The sequence below is a fragment of the Pleurodeles waltl genome, chromosome 5 (assembly GCF_031143425.1).
Source record: "Pleurodeles waltl isolate 20211129_DDA chromosome 5, aPleWal1.hap1.20221129, whole genome shotgun sequence".
In the NCBI taxonomy this organism is placed as follows: Eukaryota; Metazoa; Chordata; class Amphibia; order Caudata; family Salamandridae; genus Pleurodeles; species Pleurodeles waltl.
In genome coordinates, this window is record NC_090444.1 from 1,253,036,005 (window position 1) to 1,253,062,015 (window position 26,011).

The window sequence follows — 26,011 nt, forward strand, 5'->3', positions numbered from 1 at the left end:
TAAAGTGCCTTTATTTTTTAGCACTGTGTGGTTTTTTCATGTGTGATAGTGCTGTGTGGCTATAGTGGAATTGCATAAGCTTTTCATGTCTCCTAGATAAGTATTGGCTGCCCATCCACAGCTACTTCTAGAGATTCCTGGCTTCCTAGACACTGCCTACACTTCACTAATAGGGGATTCCTGGACCTGGTATAAGGTGATAATACCATAGGTGCTCACCACACCAGGCCAGCTTCCTACATCACCTACCTGGCCTACTCAGTCAGATGCTCCCAGAGGCCTCTGTCCATCTTGGTTCCAAGATATAGAACCAAGCAGCCACCTGGAGGAGCTCTGGGCACCAGCCTAGGGGTGGAGCTGGCAGGGCAGTGGACACTCACCTTTCCTTTGTGTGTTTCACGCCAGAGTAGGGACCAGTGGTGCCTGGACTGGTGCAAACAAAATTTTGCATGGAAGGCACATTTAGTGCAGTCCGGTGGGGAGGGAAATGTGCCCTTCAAAGCAGTCCGGTGGCGTGGGGAGGCTACCCCTCCCCAACCCAGTAACACCTATTCCTACAGGAAATCTAGACTTTAAAGAGGTGACGGACAAGCTGCGGAATATGCACAATGAGGGGGTCATTATGAACCCCGGCGGTTCAGACCTCCATGCCGGCGGCAGGGTCAAAAACCTCTACTGGCATGGCAGTCTGAACTGCCATATTATGGACACAGTGAGGGCCGCCTATGGCAGCCCTCCTCCACCGCCAGGCTGCCGCCGACAGGACTGTGGAGGGAATCATTTTCCGACAGGGCAACGTTGCCCCTCGGATAATCCGTTTTGCCACCAGCCTTTCCCTGGCAGCTTCCCCGTTACGGATAGGCTGGCGGAAGGTGTGCTCCAGGGCACCCGTGCAGTGTCCCATCGCGCATGTCACTGCCCGATTTACGGGCAGTGATCTGCGTGATGGGTGCTGCTGCACCCGTCGCACACCAACATTTGCGGTAGCTCCATTTGGAGCCACTGTCAAAGTTACGGCCCGTTTCCCTGTTACACTGTTTCCGCCTGCCGGCCCAGCAGGGAAAACATTATACGGGGTGGGGGGGGGGGGGAAATAGTCGTGCTCTGGCATTCATCTATTGACCGCCAGCGCGGATCTCTGCGACCATCGACATAGTAACTCTAGGCAACAGGACAAAGCGAATCTCACTCACCAGCGCAAGCGACAACTAGCCATCTTGTAAGGACAATTATGGGCGTTTAGAACAAACAGCTGATAGGTTGCTGCTGGTCCCTAAACAGCCCTACTATCGGGGGTGGGGGCAGGCACCAAGGTATGAATGATATTGGCACGTAGGTTGCATCATGAACAGGCATGTTCCTATATATCTGATCTCCACAAAAACAACCGAATGGTGATGGGGCAATTTTAGAGAGCGATAAGAGGCATGCCTTCCAGATGTACTACCTGGGATGTGACCTCTCAACCTCACATTGACTCCTATCTGGCTGACCGCAACTGGGCCCCACTTCATGCGGGGCATGAGGAACTTGAAGATCTGATCCCCCTGTAGGAAATCTGCTTGGCTCTTGAAGCTCTCCCATCTGTTAATTTGTCTGGACCAGAAGAGCTACCAGTCCTCCTATATAGTCTTCCTTTATCAGCTGGAGGACCACATGATACAATATATATATATATATATTTTTTTTTAACTCTTATACCTCTACCTTGGGTTTTAACCAAACTATGGCAGAGCCAGAAATCTCTTTAGTCCCTAAACTCGGTAAGGACACGACCTTGTGCTCCTCATACCAACCCATTGCCCTCTTCAACACTGATGCAAAAATCTTTACTAAACTCCTCGCCTCCCCTTGGAGTGTTTTCTCCCATGCCTAATCAACCCCGACCAGGTCGACTTTATTCATAATCGACAGGGTGCTGGCACCTAGTGGAGAAAGCTCAGAGACTTCAGATTCCAGCATGCCTCCTATCACTTGATGGCGAGAAGTTGTTTGACAGGGCCGAATGGGCAATCCTTCACTTGGTTCTTCGGAAGATCGGACTAGCCCCCAACATGATCAATCGTATCATGGCCTCCTATGCAGCCCGACAGCAACAATGCAGGTTAATTAGTGCGCCACTAAACCCATTGTTATAGGCAGAGGAACATGACAGGGTTGTCCTCTGTCACCCCTGTTATTTGCTTTAGTGGTGGCACCTGTAGCAATGACGATACTCCACATGTGGGAAATTATGGGGCTATCTGTTGGAAGCTGGTTCTGTATATACTATACCAAAATAAGGTATAGTGTGCACAGAGTCCATTGGTTCCCCGGAGGCTTTAAAGAGGCCAAAATAGATGATAATAATGCTCTCTTTTGTGGTAGTGAGGGCGAGCAGTTAGGCTTGTAAGAGGGTAGTGCTAAGCATTTGTTGTATACACACAGTCAAGAAATTAGGCACACACTCAGTGACTAACTCCAGTCCAATGTTGATGTATCAAAAAATATACTTACTTTATTTTTAGAACCAAAAGGATCTTTGTTGCAGGTAAGTACAGTTCAAGAGTGTTTCACTTTCAAGAATCAAATACACTTTGTTGTAAATCACAGTTAATATAGGTTTCACGGAAGCAATACTTTTCAATGGGAAAAGCAGACTGCAAAAATCACTGAAGGCAATGCAGTCCTAGGGGAGAAAAAGTTCAAGCACAGTTTACAGGTGAGTTCTTGACTTATGGTCCCAGTCTTTTGGAGGGGAGGAGCAGGTGTCCACAGGGCAAGGTTTAAGAAGACCCCAAGGGTGCACCACCAACAACACAGGGCCAGCTGGGTGCGAAGTTGGTGTTCGTGCCTAATGGAAACCAGTGGAGACTAGGGGCACTTGGAAGAAAACAAAATTGCAGGTAAGTGTCTGCGGCTTCAGGGCACAGACCCTGGGGGTTTAGATCAGCACCAGGTGGGCCATAGGTCAGCACTAAACATACACCCTCAGCGGCATGGGGTGGCTGGGTGCATGGTGCAAACAGCATCAGTCGCTCAGTGCAATTCAGTGACAAACTCCGGGTTCACAAAAAAGCTGCAGGCTTGGTCCAGGGAGTAGGATGAAGAAGACCATTGGCTGGACAGTTGAGTAGAGATCCCACTGGACATCAGCAGGGGAACCTTTTGTCATCAGGAATCTTCACTGTAGCTGGTCACGATCTATGGGGTCCTCTGAAGTCAGGCTGCAGGCGTTGTGTTCATCAGAAGGGGTCAACCCAGGGTGGACACGAGGTCTGAATTGCATGGGGACCTTCTCTGGACTGGTGGGACACCTGGGCCGTGGGCGTGGTGTGCACAGTGGGGAGGACTTGTGGATCCAGAGTGCTCTGGAGTCCTTGTTGGAGGTTTCTTTGTGGGCAGGGAGACCGTCCTCTGAAGTTCTTGTTCCTTAGGGCAGGCAGTCCTCTGGGGATTTGTAGAGGTTGCTGGTCCTGCAGGATGAGTAGTCTTTTTGTAGCAGTAGTCCTGAAGCTGCCGACTTGCTGGTAGGGTTGGGGACAAGTCAGTTGTCTGGAGTCTTCGCTGCTGGTGGAGCTCTTCAGTCCGTCTTCTTCTTCTTTAGGTCACCAGGAATCTGAAAAGCAATGTTCAGGGGTGTCCCTGAATATTAGATGTAGCGGCGTTACAGGGGTCAGAGGGCTGTACCCAATGGCTACTGACCCTGAGGGTGGCTATATCCTTCCTGTGCCGACTTTCTTTGGGGAAGGGTGCAGATTCCTAACCATGTTGGCTAACATCCTCCAAAAAAAGATGGAGCATTGTGCTGGGAGGAGTTCACCTCATCTGTGGGCACCCTAGGGATGGTCACAGATAGGGCGGACACTCCTTCTCTTGCTTACTAATTTTCCCACCAGACATGCCACCGAGAAGTGGGGCTTGATGCAGGCGGCGGGCAGGGGGTGTGTGAAGCAACTTTACCAAGAGCAGACTTTGTTCTTGACTCCCAGAAGCACAAAGGCTCTCACTCCATTGGGTCAGAAATGTGTCTGGCCAGTCAGCCACACACTAGAGAGTTGAGGGAATTTCAGGTGGCATCCCTAAGACGCCCTCTGTGTGCATTTCTCAATAAATCCAACACTGGCAACAGTGTGGGTTCACTGAACTGGGAAGTTTGATACCAAACTACCAGCATTCAGTAAAGCCATCATTGAGCTGTGGATTTTGTAGTGACAGACTCCTAGCCCATGTACTCAATATGGCTTCACTGCACTTACAATGTCTAAGAATGGACTTGGATACTGTAGGGGGCACATTGCTCATGCAGCTGTAACCCTGCCTTAGGGCTGTAAGTCCTGCTAGATGGGTGACTTACTTATGCCACAGGCATTGTTTTGTAGGCATGGCACCAAGGGAGAGGTGCCATGTCGACTTTACCTTTTTCTCTACACCAGCACACACAATCTGCAATGGCAGTGTGCATATGTTTGGTAAGAGGTCCCTTAGGGTGGCATAATACATCCCACAGCCCTTAGAAACAATCCACCCTTGGTACCTTTTTACAAAGGATTTAGCTGGGTGCCAGAGGTGTGCCAATTGTGGAAGCAATGGTACAGTTTAGAGAGAAAACACAGGTGCTGGGATCTGGTTAGCAGGAATCTAGCACACACTCAGTCAAGTTGGAATCAGATATCCAGCAAAAAGTGGGGTGTGGCCATGCCAAAAGGAGCACTTCCTTACAATAACCTTTGGAGGCTGCATACATAAGGTCTGTCCTTTTGCTGATGATCTCTTACTCACTGTGCCCCACCCTGACACCTCACACTTCCAGCAGTAGTGATCTGCCTACACGCTTTTGAAACGGTTCTCTGGTTTCAGGCTCAACATGGCAAAGTCCAGCATAATAAACCTAACCTTCCCAGCCACTGATGTGGCCCATTTGCAACAACTAGCACCCTTTACTTGGTCCCCCACACTCAAATACTTAGGCCTTACCCTAACACCCATGTTGCACACAGGCAACTACCAACTGGCTGCCCTGCGTTGAGCTCTTCTTGAAGACCTAAGACGTTGGAAACATTTGTATATCTCATGGTTGGGTAGGATTAATGTTATCAAAATGAATATCCTTCCCAGAATATTAAATCTCTTCCAAACTGACCCCACCCCGATACCCCAGGACGATATACAACATTTACAGTGGGACCTACGGTCATTCATCTGGGGCGGGAAGAAACCTTGAATATTCACTGCTCTGTTGATGCAACCTAGAGACAGGGGAGGCCTGGCATGCCCGAACCCATTGGAATATTATTGGGCAGCATGCCTGCGATTGATCTCCGCCTGGGTCGCTTGTGAAAGCGAAGCTCATTGGTTCCACATGGACAGAGCAGTAGCTTGTAGGCCATTATGGGGTTTGGTTTCGCTTCCCAAACAGGGCCGCCTCCGCAGTGCATAAGTGGCAACACCGACTAAAACGGTTCTCGACATCTAGGACAAATTGGCTATCTTGCATGGTCTGACCACCTTCCCCTCTCCGAACACCCCTACCTCACGCAACCCAGCTTCTCCGCCTGCACTGTCTCCCCCAATCCTTCCAGGCATCATGGACTGACAAGGACCCTAGAACTCTGCAGGACCTTTTCCAGGGCACTGACCTAATGACCTCACAGCAATGTCAGGAGGCATACCACCTTACGGCAGAGGCGTGGCTGGAAAACCTGCAGCTGCGCCACTGGGCACTGCATCCCACTGTATAGCCCTACACCTCATTTGTGAGGCTAGTCCGGACCTACAGTGGGATGAAGAAACTCAAGTCATAACACTTAAAGCACCCTGCAGCACTCATCAAATATATGTGCTCACCCCTATCAATTGTTGTAGAGCAGAGATACTGTGGGCAACCTCACACCCAAACAATGGGAAACCCTTTGGCACGATATTCCTAAGACATACCAGAACGTCTCCTTACAGGAAACAGCCTATAAGCTTATGTACTGATAGTACTACACCCATTCCGGCTTACTGACCATTTACCCGGTTACTTCTCTACTTTGCTGAAGATGTCAACAGACCGTGGGAGACTTCATCCATACTTGGTGGACATGCCCTCCCATACAGATGTTCTTGAAGAAGATTCTTAGTCACATTAAGGATGTTCTGGGTTTCTCCCTCCCTGCCACCTTCCTCACTGTTATGCTGGGTATACGACCCATATGCCTGGCAGGTCTGACTGACACTGAGGGGATACTGTCCAGCCACATGCTCCATGCTGCGGAGCAGTTGATTGCCCTGGCCTGGAAACAGCTGTCTCCACCCTCCTTCCCACAAAGGTTCACCCAGCTTTGGCACACTATGGCACTAGAGCAACTTTGTGTTTACGGTCATGACTTTGGGAGGTAGTATGGAGGTTTAAACCGCCCCCCTCTCTCCTTGTGAGTAAGATGACTAGCGCAACTTAGTCATAAATTGTCTGCCACAGAAGCACAGTCTCACAGAACCTGGCATCCTCTTTTAGCCTATCCTTCACACACAGAATTCAACTATTTTAATCCAGCAAGGCTCAAAGCACTGGAATTAGTTCTCTAATATTGCTGCTGTTGGGCCATTGCAAACAGTGTCCACTATCTCTCCCTCTAGCCATAACTTAGCTCACCCCCAGGCTCTTGGTTTTTCTTGATACCTCACATGATGAGCTTTTGCATTATACTAACCCGAACAGTTTGTTGATATCTCTCATTATTTTGTTCTGATTTTCCCTTCCCTTTGTTTTTCCCTCTTCCCGCTACCCCCACGAAGCTGCAAAACGTATAGGTTTGAATTCTATATTGTCTGGCATAACTGCAACCACGCTATAGGTTTCGCCAATGCCTCATGTAGGAGGCTGGGTCAGTTTAGGCTTTACACCTATGGTGTGACACCCTATATTGAGCCCAGGCACCCTTATTGACAGTGTCTAGGTGTCCAGATAGCAAAAGCTTATCCAGGAAGAAGGTAAAGCACTTGCAATATGTAGGGAAGTGCCCTTTTTGGCATGGTTACCCCCCACACACATTTTGCCTGATATTGATGCCACCTTGACTGATTGTGTGCTGGGATCCTGCTAACCAGGCCCCAGCACCAGTGTTCTTTCCCTAAAAATCAACCATTGCTTTCACAATTGGCACACAGTTGAGTCCCTTGTAAAAGGTACCCATGGTACTAAGGGCCCTGTGGCCAGGGAAAGTCCCCAAGGACTGCAGCATGTATTATGCCACTCCTCTAGCCAGGTCCTCCTCTAGACACCCCTAGGTCTGGCCTCCAAAGACAAAGGTACTTACCTGCGAGCAGGCCTGATTCAGAGTGCCCCCAGTCTCCAATAGGAGCCCACGTTAAATCAACCTCAACTTTGACCTCTGCACCCAGCCGGCCCAGTGTTGCTGGTGGTGGGGGTTAACTTGAACCCCAACCTATGGTCATCCTAACTCCCAGAGACAGGAACCTTAAGTCTTGTACTTACCTGGAAGCTGTACTAAACCCCCCCACCCCCCAAACTGTTTCTGAAAATTGCAGTGTGTCAACTTTTAAAACAGATAATTGCTATTTATTCAAAAACTATATAACTTGCCAAATTGAAACAAAGTGGTATTGATACATATGCTGGATACTTACTTGCAGATATACTTAGCTGCAACTTGAATCTTGTGGTTCTAGAAATAAAGTAACAAAATATATTTTTGCTATATAAAAACCATTGGCCTGGAGTTAGTCATTGATTGTGTGCTTCATTTATTGCCTGTGTGTGTCCAACAAATGCTTTGCAACACCCTCTGATAAGTCGGACTGCTCGACCACACTACCACAAAAGAGATCATTAGTATTATCTACTGGACTCTGTGCACACTAAATCTCATTTTGATATAGTATATGCCAAGCCAGTTTCCTACACAATACCATAGTATTCAGGCAGTAACTCCCACACAAGATGAACCACACAAGTGTTGCAGAGATAAAGAATTCTTTATTAAAGCGCTAACTACTATACTAGCATTGGTATATCTCCCTTTGGAGATTTCTACGCACAATCCATACACACAAAATAACTAGCAGAAATAGCATAAAATGTATACGGCTCTATGGGGAAGGGCAAACTATATACTACGTAAGTGGAATGCGAACCAAGTTAAGTCGTCCCATAGACTACCACAGAAAAGTAGTGGTTGGAGTTGGTGTGTTTCAGGACCATTTCCAGTGAATCTCGAGAAAACCAACAGATAAAAGGAAGGTCGGAGAGTATTCCCACCCAAGGTTACCCAGAAGACAGGAGTACCTACACCAGGGGAACCGGATGTATAGGGGTGAAAGGACGTCAGAAACTCTCACTGAAAATAATAGAAGCCTCGGATTGTCCAGCTGCTGTTGCGACCTATGGACCAGGCCGGTGTAACCCAGGGGCCAATTCCAGACGTAGAAAAGGAAGAGGACTGAATCAGCATCCTTGGAGGTGCCCAGGTTGTGCAGGTGGCAACGCTCACCCTCCTAGAGGTGAAGATCCTGCAGTTTGGTAGAAGAAGAAGTCCTGCTGTCAGGTCTAGGAGCTGCAGAAGTTCCTTGGAGTCACCTACAAGCTGTCCCACATCGGTCGCCAGATTTCAGGCGAGTCAGTGACAATCAAGGCCACCAACAAGCACCGGCAAATGCAAGCAGGAGCTGAAGATGTATTTTCAAGTTTTTGGGGACCAGCAAGGTCCAGGAGACTCTACCCTGGAGGGGGTCAGGGCTGCACCCTCAGCACACAGGGAGGCCAGCAAAAGTCGTTGGAGTCCCCACGAGTGACCCACTGGCAATGGATACAAGGAGTCCCAAGAAGGCCTCAGCAGCACAACAAAACAGAAATCCCACATTGAGGGGTTGCAGAACAGAGCCAGATCTTCGGATTGCAGAGTGCTGGGGCTGGGGCTTCTCGATGCTCAAAGATCTCTTGGAGGAAGAGCCAACAAGCCTTGGCAAGAGCAACAGTCGCGTTGCGTTGCTGTTCCAGTGGCTTTAGCAGGTGCCCACAGTCTCCTTAGTAGATCAGAAGACAGGAGGGACCCAAAGAGGACCACAGAACCACTACCTGGGAGCAGAGCCTTCACGTTTTCTGTGGGACAGCAGGATCCATCAGCCAGTCGTCATTGCCTTGAGGTGCCTGCAGCTGCAGGGGAGTGACTCCTTCAATCCATGGGAGATTCCTTCATGCTTCCAGGTGCAAACAGGGTCATTGGGACCCTGGAGGATGCACAGCCTTCGAGGCTGCAGAATTATTGCAAGATCCAGAGAAACAATGTTACATTGGGAACCTTCCCACCAGAAGCAGACTTGTTTCAGTTCCAAAGCAGACCAGCAGAGGCACCAGAGGCCAGGAGTAGATGTCGTGCAGAGAGTTTGTTGTAGAGTCTTGCTTAACACATCTAAGGATCCATCCTCGGTGGAGCCCTTAAGTAACCATAAAAGAGGGTTTGTCACTCCCTGAAGGGACCCACCCATCAGAGGGGGCCAGGGATGACATCTAACTGGCCTAACCAGTCAGATGCTCTAAAAGGCCTCTGCCTACCTTGTTTCCAAGATGGCAGAATCAACTGGCACCTGGCAGAGCGTTGTGCACCTTCCTAGGCGAGGAGCTAGACACGGGGGTGGTTACTCCCCTGTCCTTTGTGCAGTTTCCCACCAGAGCAGAAACCGTTTTTTTTTTTTTAACTGGTGCAAACTAGATTATACAAGGAGGGCACCAAATGTACCCTTCAAAGCAGTCTGGTGGTGCTCAGAGGCCACCCCACCCTTTAGACACCTAATACACAGGTGGTCACACCTCTGCCTTGCAGGAAAACCTTTGTCCTGACTTCCTCTGCCTGAGCCACGGTCAGCAGCAGCATGGGCTGGCAGCCAGACCCCGTAAGGCTTCACAGGCAGCACTGGGGGATCCCCTACGGAACCCCCAAAGTATAGGGGATCATGCAAATAACACTGGAATTGGTGTAGTTGCATAATTCCAACATGTTTGATACCAAACATGCCTAGGTTTGAAGAAGCTATTATGTAGTTGGACCACTCTTGTTTACCAGTGTCTACTACGAACCTTAAGGTGGCTTCCCTGTACTTACAAAGCCCTGGGAATTAAGTCTGGGGTCTTTAGGGGTACCTTGCTCATGCAAGGGCACCTCACACTTAGGGATATGCACCCTGCCCTTGGGCTGAAGGGCCTACCAGAGGGGTGACTTACAGTGTCTAAGTTCAGTGACCAGGATATAAGGTAAGCCATGTATCGGTGGTGAAAGGGTGCACTAAATAAGTGAGAGTCCAATACTGATTGCCTGTCTTTACAGTGCATCTTGTTCTGTGCCTACCACAGCCCCATCTCTTCAAGGATTATTTTCTCCTCTATCTTTTACTTCCATGCTCGATTCTCTTTGGCAATTATGAACATAATGGTGTGATTTAAAAAGTAAGTGAACTGTCATACCTCTGTATAATTTCGGTATCACAACCGCATGACTACAGGGCAGATTTACTTAGAATTCATGATACGCAGTGCATCAACGAAAGTTGTGTGAATGGGAAAGTGTTGAAAAGCGCCATACTAACTAAGATATGATGCTCTGTATCTCTCTTCCTGCACTGGTGTACATGAGGTTGCCTAGCGCCAATGAAGGCAGGATTGTTTTTGTGCAGGAAGGGATATTTCCCTGCACAAAAACAACCCTTCGAGGCATATTCCTATTTCAATACAGCATATATAGAAAGAGGAAATAACAAGGAGAAATAAAGGTAGTTTTCCTCATTACGCCTCTGTGGGGAAGGCGCACCACTTTAGAGCAAACCCGTCAAAATGCATGGGTATGCCCGTGTTCCACCCATGCCATGCCTAACCAATGCAAAGTAATACAAGACAGCACTATATGCTGAGCTGAACAAGTTACCTTCGGTAACAAATTATCTAGCAGTGACATATTCTAGTTGCAGATTTCTTACTGTAGAATTTCCCCCATGCATCATTCTGGATTGAAGATTTTTCTTGAGCAGTACCCCTACACGCTGTTCGGTGGAGTTGGTCAACTTCACGCCCGGCGTTATGTTTGCTGAATATGTCATTGCGGGTCCTATATAGGAGCCACCCCGGTGCGCTGATGTCAGTTTTTCACATCTTTCCAAGCCTGGAGCTCGGACCCATGAAGAAAACGGACCCTGGTGCGTCAGAAAGAGGGCCCTGAAAAGAAAGTCCCTGTCCCTAGAAATCAGTTTGCAGAACGGGGAGGATGGGTGGGTCGGTAAGGAATCTGCAACTAGAATATATGTTTACCAGATAATTTGTTACCAAGGTAAGTAACTTGTTCATCCGAAAGAGACTCCTTCCCTTAGAATAGATAAAAGAAATCCCATCCCCGGAGGTGGGTCTGCGAACCAAGACCATACTAGGAAGTCCTGGAGGACTGAATTGGCAAGGTACCCGTCCCTTCGGATCGGACTGTCCTGGCAGTACTGTTTGGTGAACATGTGCAATGATGCTTAGGTTGCTCCCCGGCACATGTTGAGGTCTGGAACTCCATGTGCTAATGCAGGGTTGTAGCTGTTGCTCTGGTGTAGTGAGCACGAAAACCCCCCAGGGGTTGCTTCTGATCCAATGTGTAGCTCATTTTAATGCAGAGAACAACCCTTCCTTTGCACCCAGATAACCCACAAAGATTTGATCATCCACCCGAAACACTTTGGTGTGATCAAGATAGAATGCCAATGCTCTTTTTGAGTCCAGGCAATAGAATTTCTTATCGTAATTGGAAGGTTGTGGGGTGCGTAAAAAGTAGGCAAGGTGATGGATTGGCCTATATGATAAGGTGTGACCACTTTTGATAAAAAGGAAGCCCTGGTATGAAGCACCACCTTGTCAGGATGGATGGACATGAAGGGTGGCTTTGATGTGGGCAGAAGTTATGGATACAAGGATGGCTGTGTTTAGAGTAAGAAACCTAGGTGGACAGTTACGATGCAGCTCGAAAAGAGCACACTTCAGTAAAGTGAGGCACACGTTAAAATCCCATTGCAGCATTATGATTGGAAGGAGGAAACTTATGGGTAAAATTCTTCATGAATCTACCAACAATAGGAGATTTAAACACGAAGGGGTGGTCAGGTAACCTCAGGAAAGCAGAGATACCAGACAAATAATCCTTTATGGTGTCCACCGCAGAGTCCTGCTGGGTTAGAAAAAGAACTAACAAGAGGACCTCTGATAGAGGGGCAGAGACGAGGGGTCAACAGACTTGTCTGTGCACCATGCCACAAATTTGTTCCAATAAGAGGCATATACTGTTTTGGTGGAGGGACAACTGGCTGCCAAGATAACGTTACAGACTTCGGAGGAATGTCAAAAGCTGTTAACTGCCACCGCTCAATCTCCACGAAAGAAGGCAGAGACTGGACAGGTTCAGGTTGAGAACCGTCCACTGCTGCTGCGACAGAAGATCCTCCCGAAGATGCAGTCTGATTGGAGGATCGATGGCCATGCTCAAGAGCTTGGGATACCACACTGTTCACGCCCAATCCGGAGCCACGTAACTTACTTGGGCCCAGTCATCCTTTATCTTCTTGAGAACTCTGGGCAGAAGTGGTATTGGCGTAAAGGAGGCCTGAGTTCTACTTGAGGAAAAGCGTTACCAAGTGAGTGCTGCCTTGGAAACTCCAACATGCAAAACATTGCAGAATCTCTGAGGAGGTGAACAGCTCTAACCAAGTTTCTTCCCACTGCTGAAAGAGACCATGCACCATATCTGGATGGAGATGCCATTCGTGATCAACCAGGCATTGATGGTTGAGTTTGTTCACTTTCGTGTCAGAGAGCCTACCAGGAATATGCCCTGATGTTCCAGCCACGACCAGAGGCGCACAGCCTCTTGACCAAGGTTCCACGACCCTACCCCACTTGTTGCAGTACCATTTGGCAGTGTTGTCCGTGAACACCTGCACTACTTTCCCTGTGAGAGAAGAAATTAACGCTTTCATTGCTAGCCTGACCTTCCTGAGATCCAAAAGACTGATATAGAGCCTGGAATCCGCTGTAGCCCACACGCCTCTGATCTCCGCCTCTCCCATGTGACCACCACATCCTAGGAGTGACGCATCAGTCACCTCGGTCAGATTAGGTTTGGGAAGGAGGAGGGATCTGCCTCTGACCCAGTTGTGGTTCAAAAGCTACCACTGCAGAGCTTGCACAGTCCCCTACAAGATCTGGACCATGTTGGAGGAATTCCCCTCATGCCTCACCCACAAACTCCAGGTCCCACTGCAGAGCCTGCCTAAGCCATCTGGCATGCATCTCCAGCAGCATGCTATGAGGCCCAGCAGCCACAGAGCCATTCTCACCGAAATCTAGGATAGAGGTTGAAACATCAGTATCATAGCCTGAATATCCTGGACTCGCAGCTCGGGAGGATAGACCGTAAACTTCACTGTGTCCAGAACAGCTCCGATGAAAGTGAGCTTCTGAGAGGGAGTCAGGTTTGACTTTGGCACGTTTATAGTGACCCCAGTGAATGCAGGAGGTCAGCCATAGTCTGGAGGTGGGAGACGACAGTGAGTCGTCGAGGTAGGGGTAGACTGAAACCCCTGATCTGTGCAGATGAGCTGCGACCACCACCACCACTATGGTGAACACCTGAGGGGGTGCTGGTAAGTCCAAAGGGGAGCGCAGTAAACTGAAAATGCTTATGGCCTTCCATGAAACGTAAATAACGTCTGTGGGCAGGCAGGACAGGAATATGGAACTATGCATCCTGCAAGTCCAATGTTACCATTTAGTCTCCTGGGTCCAGGTCAGATAGGACCTGAGCCAGAGTGAGTATTTTGAACTTCTTCTTGAGGAAGAGATTGAGGGACTGGAAGTCTAGGACAGTGAGGAGGCACTCATCCTTTTTGACCACCAGAAAATAGTAGGAATAACAAGCACGACCTACTTCTGGCACAGGAACCCTCTCTATGGCTCCTCTGGCCGAGAAGTGCCAGATGATCCTCTGTCATCCAATCGTAGGATGGTGGCATGGGTGGCAGGGTAGTCTTGAAGGGGAGGGAATTAGCCTGTTTGGACTATTTGCAAAACCCACCTGTCTGACGTGATGGATTGCCAGTCAGGCAGGTGATGGTGAATCCTGCATCCAAATGGTCCCTGGTGGGAATGTGTCAGACTGGGAAGGTTTGTAGGCTGCAGCGGGGTGATAGACAGTGCAGACCGTTGGCCCCCTGATCCACAAGGACAATTGTAAGGAAATGCCTCCTTGTTATGGTTACCCCCTGACTTTTTGCCTTTGCTGATGCCAAGTTATGATTTGAAAGTGTGCTGAGGCCTGCTAACCAGGCCCCAGCACCAGTGTTCTTTCCCTAACCTGTACTTTTGTTTCCACAATTGGCACACCCTGGCATCCAGGTAAGTCCCTTGTAACTGGTACCTCTGGTACCAAGGGCCCTGATGCCAGGGAAGGTCTCTAAGGGCTGCAGCATGTCTTATGCCACCCTGGGGACCCCTCACTCAGCACAGACACACTGCTTGCCAGCTTGTGTGTGCTAGTGGGGATAAAATGACTAAGTCGACATGGCACTTCCCTCAGGGTGCCATGCCAACCTCACACTGCCTATAGGTATAGATAAGTCACCCCTCTAGTAGGCCTTACAGCCCTAAGGCAGGGTGCACTATACCATAGGTGAGGGCATAAGTGCATGAGCACTGTGCCCCTACAGTGTCTAAGCAAAACCTTAGACATTGTAAGTGCAGGGTAGCCATAAGAGTATATGGTCTGGGAGTCTGTCATGCACGAACTCCACAGCACCACAATGGCTACACTGCAAACTGGGAAGTTTGGTATCAAACTTCTCAGCACAATAAATGCACACTGATGCCAGTGTACATTTTATTGTAACATACACCCCAGCGGGCACCTTAGAGGTGCCCCCTGAAACCATAACCGACTACCAGTGTAGGCTGACTAGTTTTATCAGCCTGCCACACACCAGACATGTTGCTGGCCACATGGGGAGAGTGCCTTTGTCACTCTGTGGCTAGTAACAAAGCCTGTACTGGGTGGAGGTGCTTCTCACCTCTCCCTGCAGGAACTGTAACACCTGGCGGTGAGCTCCAGCTAGTGGAGTTGACTGCCCCCTCCGGCCACGGCCCCACGTTTGGCAGCAAGGCCGGAGGAGATAATGAGAAAAACAAGGAGGAGTTACTGGCCAGTCAGGACAGCCCCTAAGGTGTCCTGAGCTGAGGTGACTGACTTTTAGAAATCCTCCATTTTGCAGATGGAGGATTCTCCCAATAGGATTAGGGATGTGCCCCCCTCCCCTCAGGGAGGAGGCACAATGAGGGTGTAGCCACCCTCAGGGCTAGTAGCAATTGGCTACTAACCCCCCAGACCTAAACACACCTCTTAAATCGAGTATTTAGGGGCTCCAAGAACACAGCAAGATAGATTCCTGCAACCTAAGACGAAGGACTGCTGAGCTGAAAACCTGCAGAGAAGACGGAGACACCAACTGCTTCGGCCCCAGCTCTACCGGCCTGTCTCCCCACTTCTAAAGACACTGCTCCAGCGACGCGTTCCCCAGGGTCCAGCAACCTCTGAAGCCTCAGAAGACTACCCTGCATCTAGAAGGACCAAGAACTCCCGAGGACAGTGGCTCTGCTCCACAAAGACTGCAACTTTGTAACAAAGAAGCAACTTTGAAACAACACACGTTTCCCGCCGGAAGCGTGAGACTTTGCACTCTGCACCAGACGCCCCCGGCTCGACTTGTGGAGAACAAACACTACAGGGAGGACTCCCCGGCGACTGCGAGATTGTGAGTTGCCAGAGTTGACCCCCCTGAGCCCCCACAGCGACGCCTGCAGAGGGAATCCCGAGGCTCCCCCTGAGCGCGACTGCCTGCTTCAAAGGTCCGACGCCTGGTAAAGACACTGCACCCGCAGCCCCCAGGACCTGAAGGATCTGATGTCCAGTGCAGGAGCGACCCCCAGGTGGCCCTCTCCCTTGCCCAGGTGGTGGCTACCCCGAGGAGCCCCCCCACCCCTTGCCTGCATCGCTGCAGAGACCCCTTGGTCTCCCATTGAAACCTATTGCGAACCTGACGCCTGTTTGCACACTGCACCCGGCCGCCCCCGTGCCGCTGAGGGTGTACTTTTTGTGCTGACTTGTGTTTACCCCCCCCCCCCCCCGGTGCCCTACAAAACCCCCCTGGTCTGCCCTCCGAAGATGCGGGTGCTTACCTGCTGGCAGACTGAAACCGGGGCACCCGTTTCCATTGAAGCCTATGTGTTTTGGGCACCACTTTGACCTCTGCACCTGACCGGCCCTGAGCTGCTGGTGTGGTAACTTTGGGGTTGCCCTGAACCCCCAACAGTGGGCTACCTTGGACCCAACTTTGAACCCCGTAGGTGATTTTCTTACCTATAAAACTAACAAACACTTACCTCCCCCAGGAACTGTTGAAAAATGCAGTGTCCAGTTTTAAAATAGCTTATTGCCATTTGTGTGAAAACTGTATATGCTATTTTTCTAATTCAAAGCTCCTATAGTTCCTAAGTGAAATACCTTTCATTTAAAGTATTGTTTGTAAATCTTGAACCTGTGGTTCTTAAAATAAATTAAGAAAATATATTTTTCTATACAAAAACCTATTGGCCTGGAATTGTCTTTGAGTGTGTGTTCCTCATTTATTGCCTGTGTGTGTACAACAAATGCTTAACACTACCCTCTGATAAGCCTACTGCACGACCACACTACCACAAAATGAAGCATTAGAATTCTCTCTTTTTGCCACTATCTTACCTCTAAGGGGAACCCTTGGACTCTGTGCATGCTATTTCTTACTTTGAAATAGTACATACAGAGCCAACTTCCTACAACAATGGATCCCACGTCCTGGGCAACACAAAGGCTGGGTAGCATGGGCAGCACGGTGGCTGGAGGGAAAGGGACATGGTTGATGACCCCTTCTGTGGCAGACTGAGTGGGGTGAGGGGCAGCTGTGAGGCCCAAAGATCGGGCAGTAGCCCGGAACTCCTTAAAGTGCTTGAGCGCTGAGTCTGCTTTGTTTCTGAAGAGGCAGGTACCATCAAAAGGCATGTCTTAAGTGCGGCCTAGACATGGCCCAAAAAAGTCAGACGTCCTCAACCAAGCGTGGTGCCTCAAGGCCACCGTCGATGCAACAAATCTACCTAGTGTGTCGCCGTATCCAGTCCACATCGTATTGTGAACATCACTGCATCTCTCCCATCAACAGCAGCTTAAGAGGGAATGGCCTGGGCCTCCTCCGGGAACTATGGCAGCACATGTGCAACTGTGTCCTATAAAGTATGGGTGTAACTTCCCAAAAGTCATGCAGTGTTCATGGACCGAAATGCCAGACTGGATCCAGCTTTTCGGATTCCCTATCTGGGGGTGAGGAAGGGAATGCGCCTGAGGATGTAGAGGCCTGGATAACCAAGCTTTTAGGGGTGTGGTGTTGCATCAGGAACAATGGGTCATTAGGTGCTGGTATATGGAGGCTGGCTATTGTCGTATGAACAGGAGCCAGTGTGCTGAATTTGGATCTAGTACCCAGCAGGACATTAGTGAGGGCTTCATTAAAAGGCAAAAGGGGTTCTGAAGAGGAAGCCCCAGGCTGAAGCACCTCAGTCAGGAGGTTAGTGCTGATGCCACAAAAGGCAGCTCGAGGCCCAGGACCTTGGCTGCGCTCCTCACCCCACTGAATAAGATGCTTCCCCCATATGTAACCAAGGTAGGGGGAGAAAGCATGCCAGTATCAGGGAAAGTGCCCAAACTACTGACTTCACCCAGGTCCTGAGGCCAATCCATGGGGTCATCAAGCTGGTTTTCTAAAGGGTCCAGCGACCCCTCCATACTCTCAAGTCAGGATCTGATCTAGGGAGCAAGGTCCCCTTCGAAGTCCAGCTATGAGTCGGAGTCAGTAATGAGTATGGGATTGAGGCTGACCATTGGGCCATGTGGCATCGACGTCTGAACTGTTGTCAGGGAAGGTCGCAGTGGCACGACCGACGTGGGTTTGAATCCAAAAACTGATCCTTGGGAGCCTGCAGAGCCGCTGGTGCGGTGTCCGAGGGGGCCTCTGTCAACCCCACAGGTACCAAAGTTGCTCTGGCAGGGTCAGACTGCCCAAAGAGGAGGTGCAAGGCCTCGTAAAACTTCCCCAATTGGGCAGAGGTGGCTCCGGCTCCTGGAAACTTGTGGAGGCACGGAGCCGACCGAGAAGTACGGTGCAACAATGGAGGTCTAGAGCAGTGGTTCCCAACCTGTGGGCCGGGGACCCCTGGGGGTCCGCGAAGCCTCCTCAAGGGGTCGGTGACTGCTTAAAAAAAATATTAGGTCCCAGCTATCAGTAACGACTCAGTGGGGGTCCCCGTGTTCCAATAAGGATTCAGTGGGGGTCCCCGGGCTCTAGTATTGATAAAATGGGGGTCCACAGAAGTCAAAAGGTTGGGAACCACTGGTCTAGAGAAACGAAGCTCCCTTTTCTGTGTTGCGTTGTCCGACTGACGGGGTGAAGTCGAAGAACGATTGCTCTTCAACAACTTCTTGTGCTTGCCCGAACGTCCCATGGACCTAGAGTGGGAGGGACAATGAAGAGTGTAGGCTCCACGAGTGGTCGCGGGTACTTCCTGTTGACTGGGACCAACGCGGAGCTGAGCGCTAGGCAGCAGGAAGCTTTAGGGACCACTCTCTCAAAGCCTTCAGGTCCATGGCCAAACACTCGGAGCACGACTTTGGGTCATGGTCGTGCTCCAAATATCAGAGACACAGGAGGTGCTGATCCGTGACGGACATCATCCGGTGACAGGAGTTGCAAGGCTTGAATCCGGTCTTCCATGATGACAACCCGATGCATCAGAATGTCAAAAAAAGCTTCAACAAAAGTCAAAAAGTCCAGTCAAAAAATAACTGTAGGGTTAGCTCTACTTCGGATCTGTGCGTAGGCTGGCGCATAAAGAAAATAACTGACAGTGCGCCAGATCCGCGGCGTCATATCTGGTGAACCCGATGCAGATGAAAGGCGTGGAGCTGACCGACGCCACCTAATGGAGCAAAGGGGTACTGCTCGAGAGAAATTCCGGGATCCAGACTGAGGACTGGGGAAAATTCTAAAGTAAGGAATCTGCAACTAGAGGTTTCTATCAGATGTGCTACTTTGTATCCACAAACCCACGCAAAGTGATGCTTTGTCAGGGCTGCACCACAAAAGTAACACATCTCCAACACAAAACCTTAGTAAATCTGCTCCCAGGTTTTCTGTCACCAACATGGATGTTGAAATAAAAAAAAATGTAAGCTGGTTATATGCAAAACGTTAATGGTAGTAAGCACCTGAAATATAGCTTAAATAACATTACTCTCTTGTTTGAATTTCCTTAGGTGCCGAGCCCCAGCCGACGGCTCCAGATCCAGCGCCAGGCCTGGCTGCCTCCCAGCAGGCCGTCAGACCAAAAGAGAAAGCAAGCAGCTCCGCAGTTTTCAGCAGGACACAGGAACTGCTCTCATCGGACTCTTCCAAATTAAAACATGCAAAAGTCCAAACCGACAGGGAGCCTATTCCTGAAGCTGGGCACACTGAGGGGCAGATTGTGGAACGAGGGACTCAGACAAAAAGATCTACCAAGGCTGGGCTCTCCCGACACAAGCACAGTCATTCAACTGCTGTCACCCATCCTGTGCCTCAAATCAAGGACACATCTCAAGCCATGGAGATCACTCAGTACTTTTTTGAGGCCGTCTCAACTCAGATGGAAAAATGGTATGAGAGGAAAATAGAGGAAGCCTACTGCCAAGCACATCAGCGGGCCCAGCAAGATCAGGCAGCTCTCAAAGAGTGCATCAGGATTTTAGAGGAGGAACTAAATAGATTTAGGACACAGAAGGAAAGCTAGCAGCATTATCTTGGTAACCTAACTCAGAAATCAGACTTTGCCATCTTGGCAATGAAGGAGGTTGCAATCCACCGTATTGTTCAGTTTTGCACACCTGAAGGGCCTGATCAAGGGTTTGCTTTCCACGTTAATATTGCCAACGAATCTCACCTAGAAATAGCAAACAATATGAAACAAGGCCATTCACATCTATAAAGTGACCAATTCTTGAATAATCGTGCCCTGCTGAAGCAGATTTTGAAAAACAATGATTGATGGTCAAACAATTTTGTGGTCCAAATTGTTTTCAGAAAACATTGAACTTTGTTGTGCCACCAGCATATGACAGTTAACATTGTTACTGTAAGCGTGTCCTCCTTCCACATTAGAACAATAGGATTTCCCTGTCTATTTACAGTAATGTTAATTTGGGGCTCTGCATATATAGCAATGTTTTAAAGCGTTCCAGACAGATAGATGGCTTTGTCCACTAATGTAAATATATAGTAGCTCATATTTATAGTGCTGTACAGTCAGAAAAAGTGTTGCAGTAACCATGAGTTAGCTGCCGACCACTGGTAAACTCACACCCTCAGGTTTTCTTTAACATGTCAGATTATGATTATGCCGCCTCACTTACTCCAGCGTGGCTCTCCACAAACCCTTCTAAGGAGCCACTGCATTCAAATAAACTTTGCCAGAAAACAGTGATTCCTTTGCCATCAATTATTTACTCAGTGTATTTATTATATAAAGTAATAATGTCCTTGTCACTTAAGGGTCAAACGTAAAACATTTATTTTACAGCCAGTTACTTCTCGGTAATATTATCGCACACATCTAAAAGAATAAACAGAGATTAATCAAGCCATGTGTGTCACTGATGAACACTCCAGTCTTCCAGTAGGGGAGATAATACATTTGGACATGATGCAATATCAGCAGTGGGTAAACACGTTACTTACCTCATGTAGCACGCTTTCTAGTGGATTCTCTAACAAAATATTCTTCACCTTCAGAATATACCCAGGTGCCAGACTGGATCCAGAGGATTTAAACAGCATTGCTCTAATAGGTGGGGTCGTACACTTTGGCGTTGACTTCGTTCCTCCATGGAAGTGATAACTGAGTTGCATGGCAGCCAGGTACACCTTCACTTCGAGCTGAAAATCTCTGAAAACTTCACCCTGAACGTAACCCTTGCCTACTGACCACGAGCCATCTTTACCAACCTCATCACTGACTTAGTCACTCTGTTCACCATTGATTCCAGAGCCTACATTCTCCTAGGTGAAATCAACTTTCACCAGGAAGACCTTTACAGCCCAATCTCCATAGCACTCCTCGAAAAATTGAGCAACATCAGACTCACCCAGCTCGTCTCAGAACCAACACACATTGCAGGACACACACTGGACTTCATCTTCACCACAGACAGCATCAAATGCAACTCCACCATGGACCATCCACATTATCATTCATTTCCAAATAACACAACTTAAGTCAACACCTCTGCCGGGTTCAGCATTCCATGCCTAGGCTGGGGCAAAATCACAGAAGCAGAGTGGCTCAGTAACACAGCACAGGTCAACCTCGCCCCAATGACAACCTCGACAAGGACATCAACAACTGGCTCAAGAACTGTGTGGACTTGCTTGCACCCATAAAACCCAAGAACCATAGTAGATCAAACAAGTAAGCCAGCTGACACACAGAAGACCTCTGTGACACCAAACAACACACTAAATTGCTGGAAAGAGTCGGAGAAACAATGTTGCAAGGTGAGGTTGTCTCAGGAGTTGCAGGCTTGTTTGGTTCCTGAAAAATCCAGCAGCAGTTCCGGTGGCCAGGAGCAGAAGAGGTTGATGCAGAAGAATCCTTGTGGAGTCTTGTACGCCAAATCTGGGGACCCACCTGCAAGGGAGTCCCTAAATAGCCCTAACAGGGGGCTTGGTCACTCTGCAGGGTGACAACCTATCAGAGAGGGTCACTGACGTCAGTCACCTGTCCTGATCAACCAGATGCTCCCAGGGGCCTCTGCACATCTTGATTTCAAGATGGCAGAATCAATTGGCCACAAGGAGGAGATCCCCTTTTCTTTGTCCAGTTTCGAGCCAGAGCAGGGACCGGGGGTCCCTGGACTGGTGCAAACAAGTTTATGCAAGGAGAGCACCAAATGTGTCCTTCAAAGCAAACCAGTGGCTTGGGGGCGGCTACCCCTCCTTAGCCCTTGTAAAACCTATTTCCAAGGGAGCGGGTGTTGCTCCATCTCCCACAGGAAATCCTTTATTCTGCCTTTCCCTGCTTGAGCTGGTCAAGCAGCAAGAGGGCAGAAGCCTGTCTGAGGGCTGCAGCAGCGTGGGCTGCCCGCAAACCCTGAAGACTGGTCAGAGCAATACTGGGGGGTCTGCTCAGGAGCCCGCAGAGTGCATGGAATCATGCCACCAATACTGGCTTTGGTAGTGGGGTATGATTCCGACATGTTTGATACCAAAGATGCCTAAGTTTGGAGTTACTATTATGTATTGGGCTCACAGATAGTGACCTGTGACCAGTGCACGGGTAAAATGGCTTCTCTGCACTTAGGAAATCCAGTGCATTGGAATGAAAATGTCACTTACCCAGTGTACATCTGTTCGTGGCATCAGTCGCTGAGATTCACATGGTATGCATTAGCTCACCATCTGGTGTTGGGTCGGAGTGTTACAAGTTGTTTTTCTTCGAAGAAGTGTTTTCGAGTCACGGGACCGAGTGACTCCTCCTTCTGTGCTCATTGCGCATGGGCGTCGACTCCATCTTCGATTGTTTTCCCCGCAGAGGGTGAGGTAGGAGTTGTACTATAGTAATAGTGCCCGCGCAATGAAATGTGTAAGTATGTACCAACTAAAGGTTTAAATAATATATATACAAATGTCCAAAATTGAAGGTAACTTCTGAACTGCTACAGGCTTCCGGGGAGGTGGGTGGGTCCATGTGAATCTCAGCGACTGATGCCACGAACAGATGTACACTGGGTAAGTGACATTTTCTGTTCGATGGCATCTGTCGCTGTAGATACACATGGTATGCATAGACTAGTAAGCAGTTATTTCCCCATAAGCGGTGGTTTAGCCTGTAGGAGTAGAAGTTGTCTGAAATAGAGTTCTTAATACAGCTTGACCTACTGTAGCTTGTTGTGCGGAAAGCACATCTATACAGTAGTGTTTTGTGAATGTGTGAGGCGTAGACCAAGTGGCTGCCTTACATATCTCCTGCATTGGGATGTTTCCTAAAAAGGCAATTGAAGCACCTTTTTTCCTTGTTGAATGTGCCCTGGGAGTAATGGGCAGTTGTCTTTTTGCTTTAAGGTAGCAGATTTGGATGCATTTAACTATCCATCTGGCTATACCTTGTTTTGATATTGGGTTACCTGCATGAGGTTTTTGGAATGCAATAAATAGCTGTTTAGTTTTTCTGATGTCTTTTGTTCTGTCAATGTAGTACATTAATGCTCTTTTGACATCTAATGTATGTAGTGCTCTTTCAGCCACAGAATCTGGCTGTGGGAAAAAAACTGGTAGTTCTACCGTTTGATTTAGATGGAATGGTGAGATAACTTTTGGTAAAAATTTTGGATTAGGTCGTAGGATGTATTTGTATAAAAGGTTCTTGTGTTGTGAACGCTTGAATTTCACTTGCTCTTCTTAGAGATGTAATGGCAATGAGAAAGGCAACTTTCCAGGTTAGGAATTGTATTCCGCAAGAGTGCATGGGTTCGAAAGGTGGGCCCATGAGTCTTGTTAGGACCACGTTTAGGTTCCATGAAGGAACAGGTGGTGTTCTTGGTGGTATAATTCTTTTAAGCCCTTCTATGAATGCTTTGATGACTGGTATCCTATACAAGGAAGTTGAATAGGTAGTTTGCAGGTATGCGGATATTGCTGCAAGGTGTATTTTAATAGAAGAGAAGGCTAGCTTTGCTTTTTGTAAATGGAGCAAGTAATTTACTATGTGTTTTGGAGTTGCGTCTAGTGGTTGTATCTGATTATGATGGCAGTACCAAACAAATCTCTTCCACTTACTTGCGTAGCAGTGTCTAGTGGCTGGCCTTCTGGCCTGCTTTATGACTTCCATACACTCTTGGCTAAGTTGTAAGTGTCCGAATTCTAGGATTTCAGGAGCCAGATTGCTAGATTCAGCGATGCTGGGTCCGGGTGTCTGATCTGTTGGTTGTGTTGCGTTGCGTTAACAGATCTGGTTTGTTGGGCAGTTTGATGTGGGGTACTACAGACAGATCTAGCAGTGTTGTGTACCAGGGTTGTCTTGCCCACGTTGGTGCTATTAAAATGAGTTTGAGTTTGTTTTGACTCAATTTGTTTACTAGGTAAGGAAGGAGAGGGAGAGGAGGAAAAGCGTAAGCAAATATTCCTGACCAGTTCATCCATAGGGCATTGCCTTGGGATTGCTTGTGTGGGTATCTGGACGCGAAGTTTTGGCATTTTGCGTTCTCTTTTGTTGCAAATAAGTCTATTTGAGGTGTTCCCCAGAGTGTGAAGTAGGTGTTCAGAATCTGTGGGTGGATTTCCCATTCGTGGACTTGCTGGTGATCTCGAGAGAGATTGTCTGCCAGTTGATTCTGGATCCCCGGAATAAACTGCGCTATTAGACCAATTTGATGGTGGATTGCCCACTTCCATATTTTTTTGAGCTAACAAGCTTAACTGCGTTGAATGTGTTCCTCCTTGTTTGTTTAGATAATACATCGTTGTCATGTTGTCTGTTTTGACAAGGATGTATTTGTGGGTTATGATTGGTTGGAAAGCTTTTAGTGCTTGAAAAACTGCTAATAATTCTAGATGATTTATATGCAGTTTTGTTTGATGTATGTTCCATTGTCCTCTTATGTTGTGTTGATTGAGATGTGCTCCCCACCCTGTCATGGAAGCATCTGTTGTTATTACGTACTGTGGCACTGGGTCTTGGAAAGGCCGCCCTTTGTTTAAATTTATACTGTTCCACCATAGAAGCGAGAGGTAAGTTTGGCGGTCTAGCAACACCAGATCTAGAAGGTGACCCTGTGCTTGGGACCACTGTGAGGCTAGGCACTGTTGTAAGGGCCTCATGTGCAGTCTTGCGTTTGGGACAATGGCTATGCATGAGGACATCATGCCTAGGAGCTGTAGTATTGTTCTTGCTTGTATTGTTTGGTTTGGAGACATGTGTTGAATGACTCTGTTGAAATTGTGAATCCTTTGTGGAGTTGGGGTTGCTACTCCTTTTGTCGTGTCTATTATGGCTCCTAGATATTGCTGTACTTTGCTTGGCAGAATGTTTGATTTTGCAAAGTTGACGGTGAACCCTAGTTTGTAGAGGGTTTGTATGACTTGATTTGTGTGGTTTGAGCATTGAGTGAGCGAACTGGTTTTGATTAGCCAGTCGTCTAGATACGGGAATACATGTATTTGCTGCCTTCTGATGTGTGCAGCGACTACTGCTAGGCATTTTGTGAATACTCTTGGAGCGGTTGTTAAACCAAAAGGCAATACTTTGAATTGGTAATGTATTCCTTTGAATACAAACCTTAGATATTTCCTGTGTGATTGATGTATTGGTATATGGAAATATGCGTCTTTGAGGTCTAGGGTTGTCATGTAGTTGTGTTTTTTGAGCAATGGTAACACTTCTTGTAGTGTGACCATGTGAAAGTGGTCTGATTTGATGAATGTGTTTACTACTCTGAGGTCTAGAATGGGTCTCAGTGTTTCGTCCTTTTTTGGTATCAAGAAGTACAGTGAATAAACTCCTGTGTTTATTTGTGTGCTTGGTACTAATTCTATTGCATTTTTTTGCAGTAGTGCTTGAACTTCTATCTCTAGAAGCTGTGAATGGTGTTTTGATAAATTTTGTGATTTTGGTGGTATGTCTGGAGGGAATTGCAGGAATTCTATGCAATAACCATGTTGGATAATTGCTAGGACCCATGTGTCTGTAGTTATCTTGTCCCATGCTTCGTAATATTGACCTATCCTTCCCCCCCACTGGTGTTGTGTGGGGGGGGTGAGTGACGTGTGAGTCACTGCTTGTTGGTAGTGGTTTTGGGGCTTTGAAATCTTCCTCTATTCCTAGGGAATTGCCCTCCTCTATACTGGCCCC

The 26,011-nt window shown here is 48.3% G+C and overlaps 1 protein-coding gene across 4 annotated transcripts in view; it reads left to right on the plus strand.

The window, feature by feature from the left end:
* The window catches only part of ANKRD6 (ankyrin repeat domain 6), a 751,904-nt gene extending 731,314 nt beyond the window's left edge, over positions 1 to 20,590 (plus strand). For all 4 annotated transcript variants that reach the window (XM_069235495.1, XM_069235494.1, XM_069235496.1 and 1 more), the window contains one exon: positions 19,389 to 20,590. In XM_069235495.1, the coding sequence (XP_069091596.1) occupies positions 19,389 to 19,900 (512 nt within the window). In that variant the 3' untranslated portion in view covers positions 19,901 to 20,590. The remainder of the gene's footprint in view (positions 1 to 19,388) is intronic.
* The last annotated feature ends 5,421 nt before the right edge of the window (positions 20,591 to 26,011 follow it).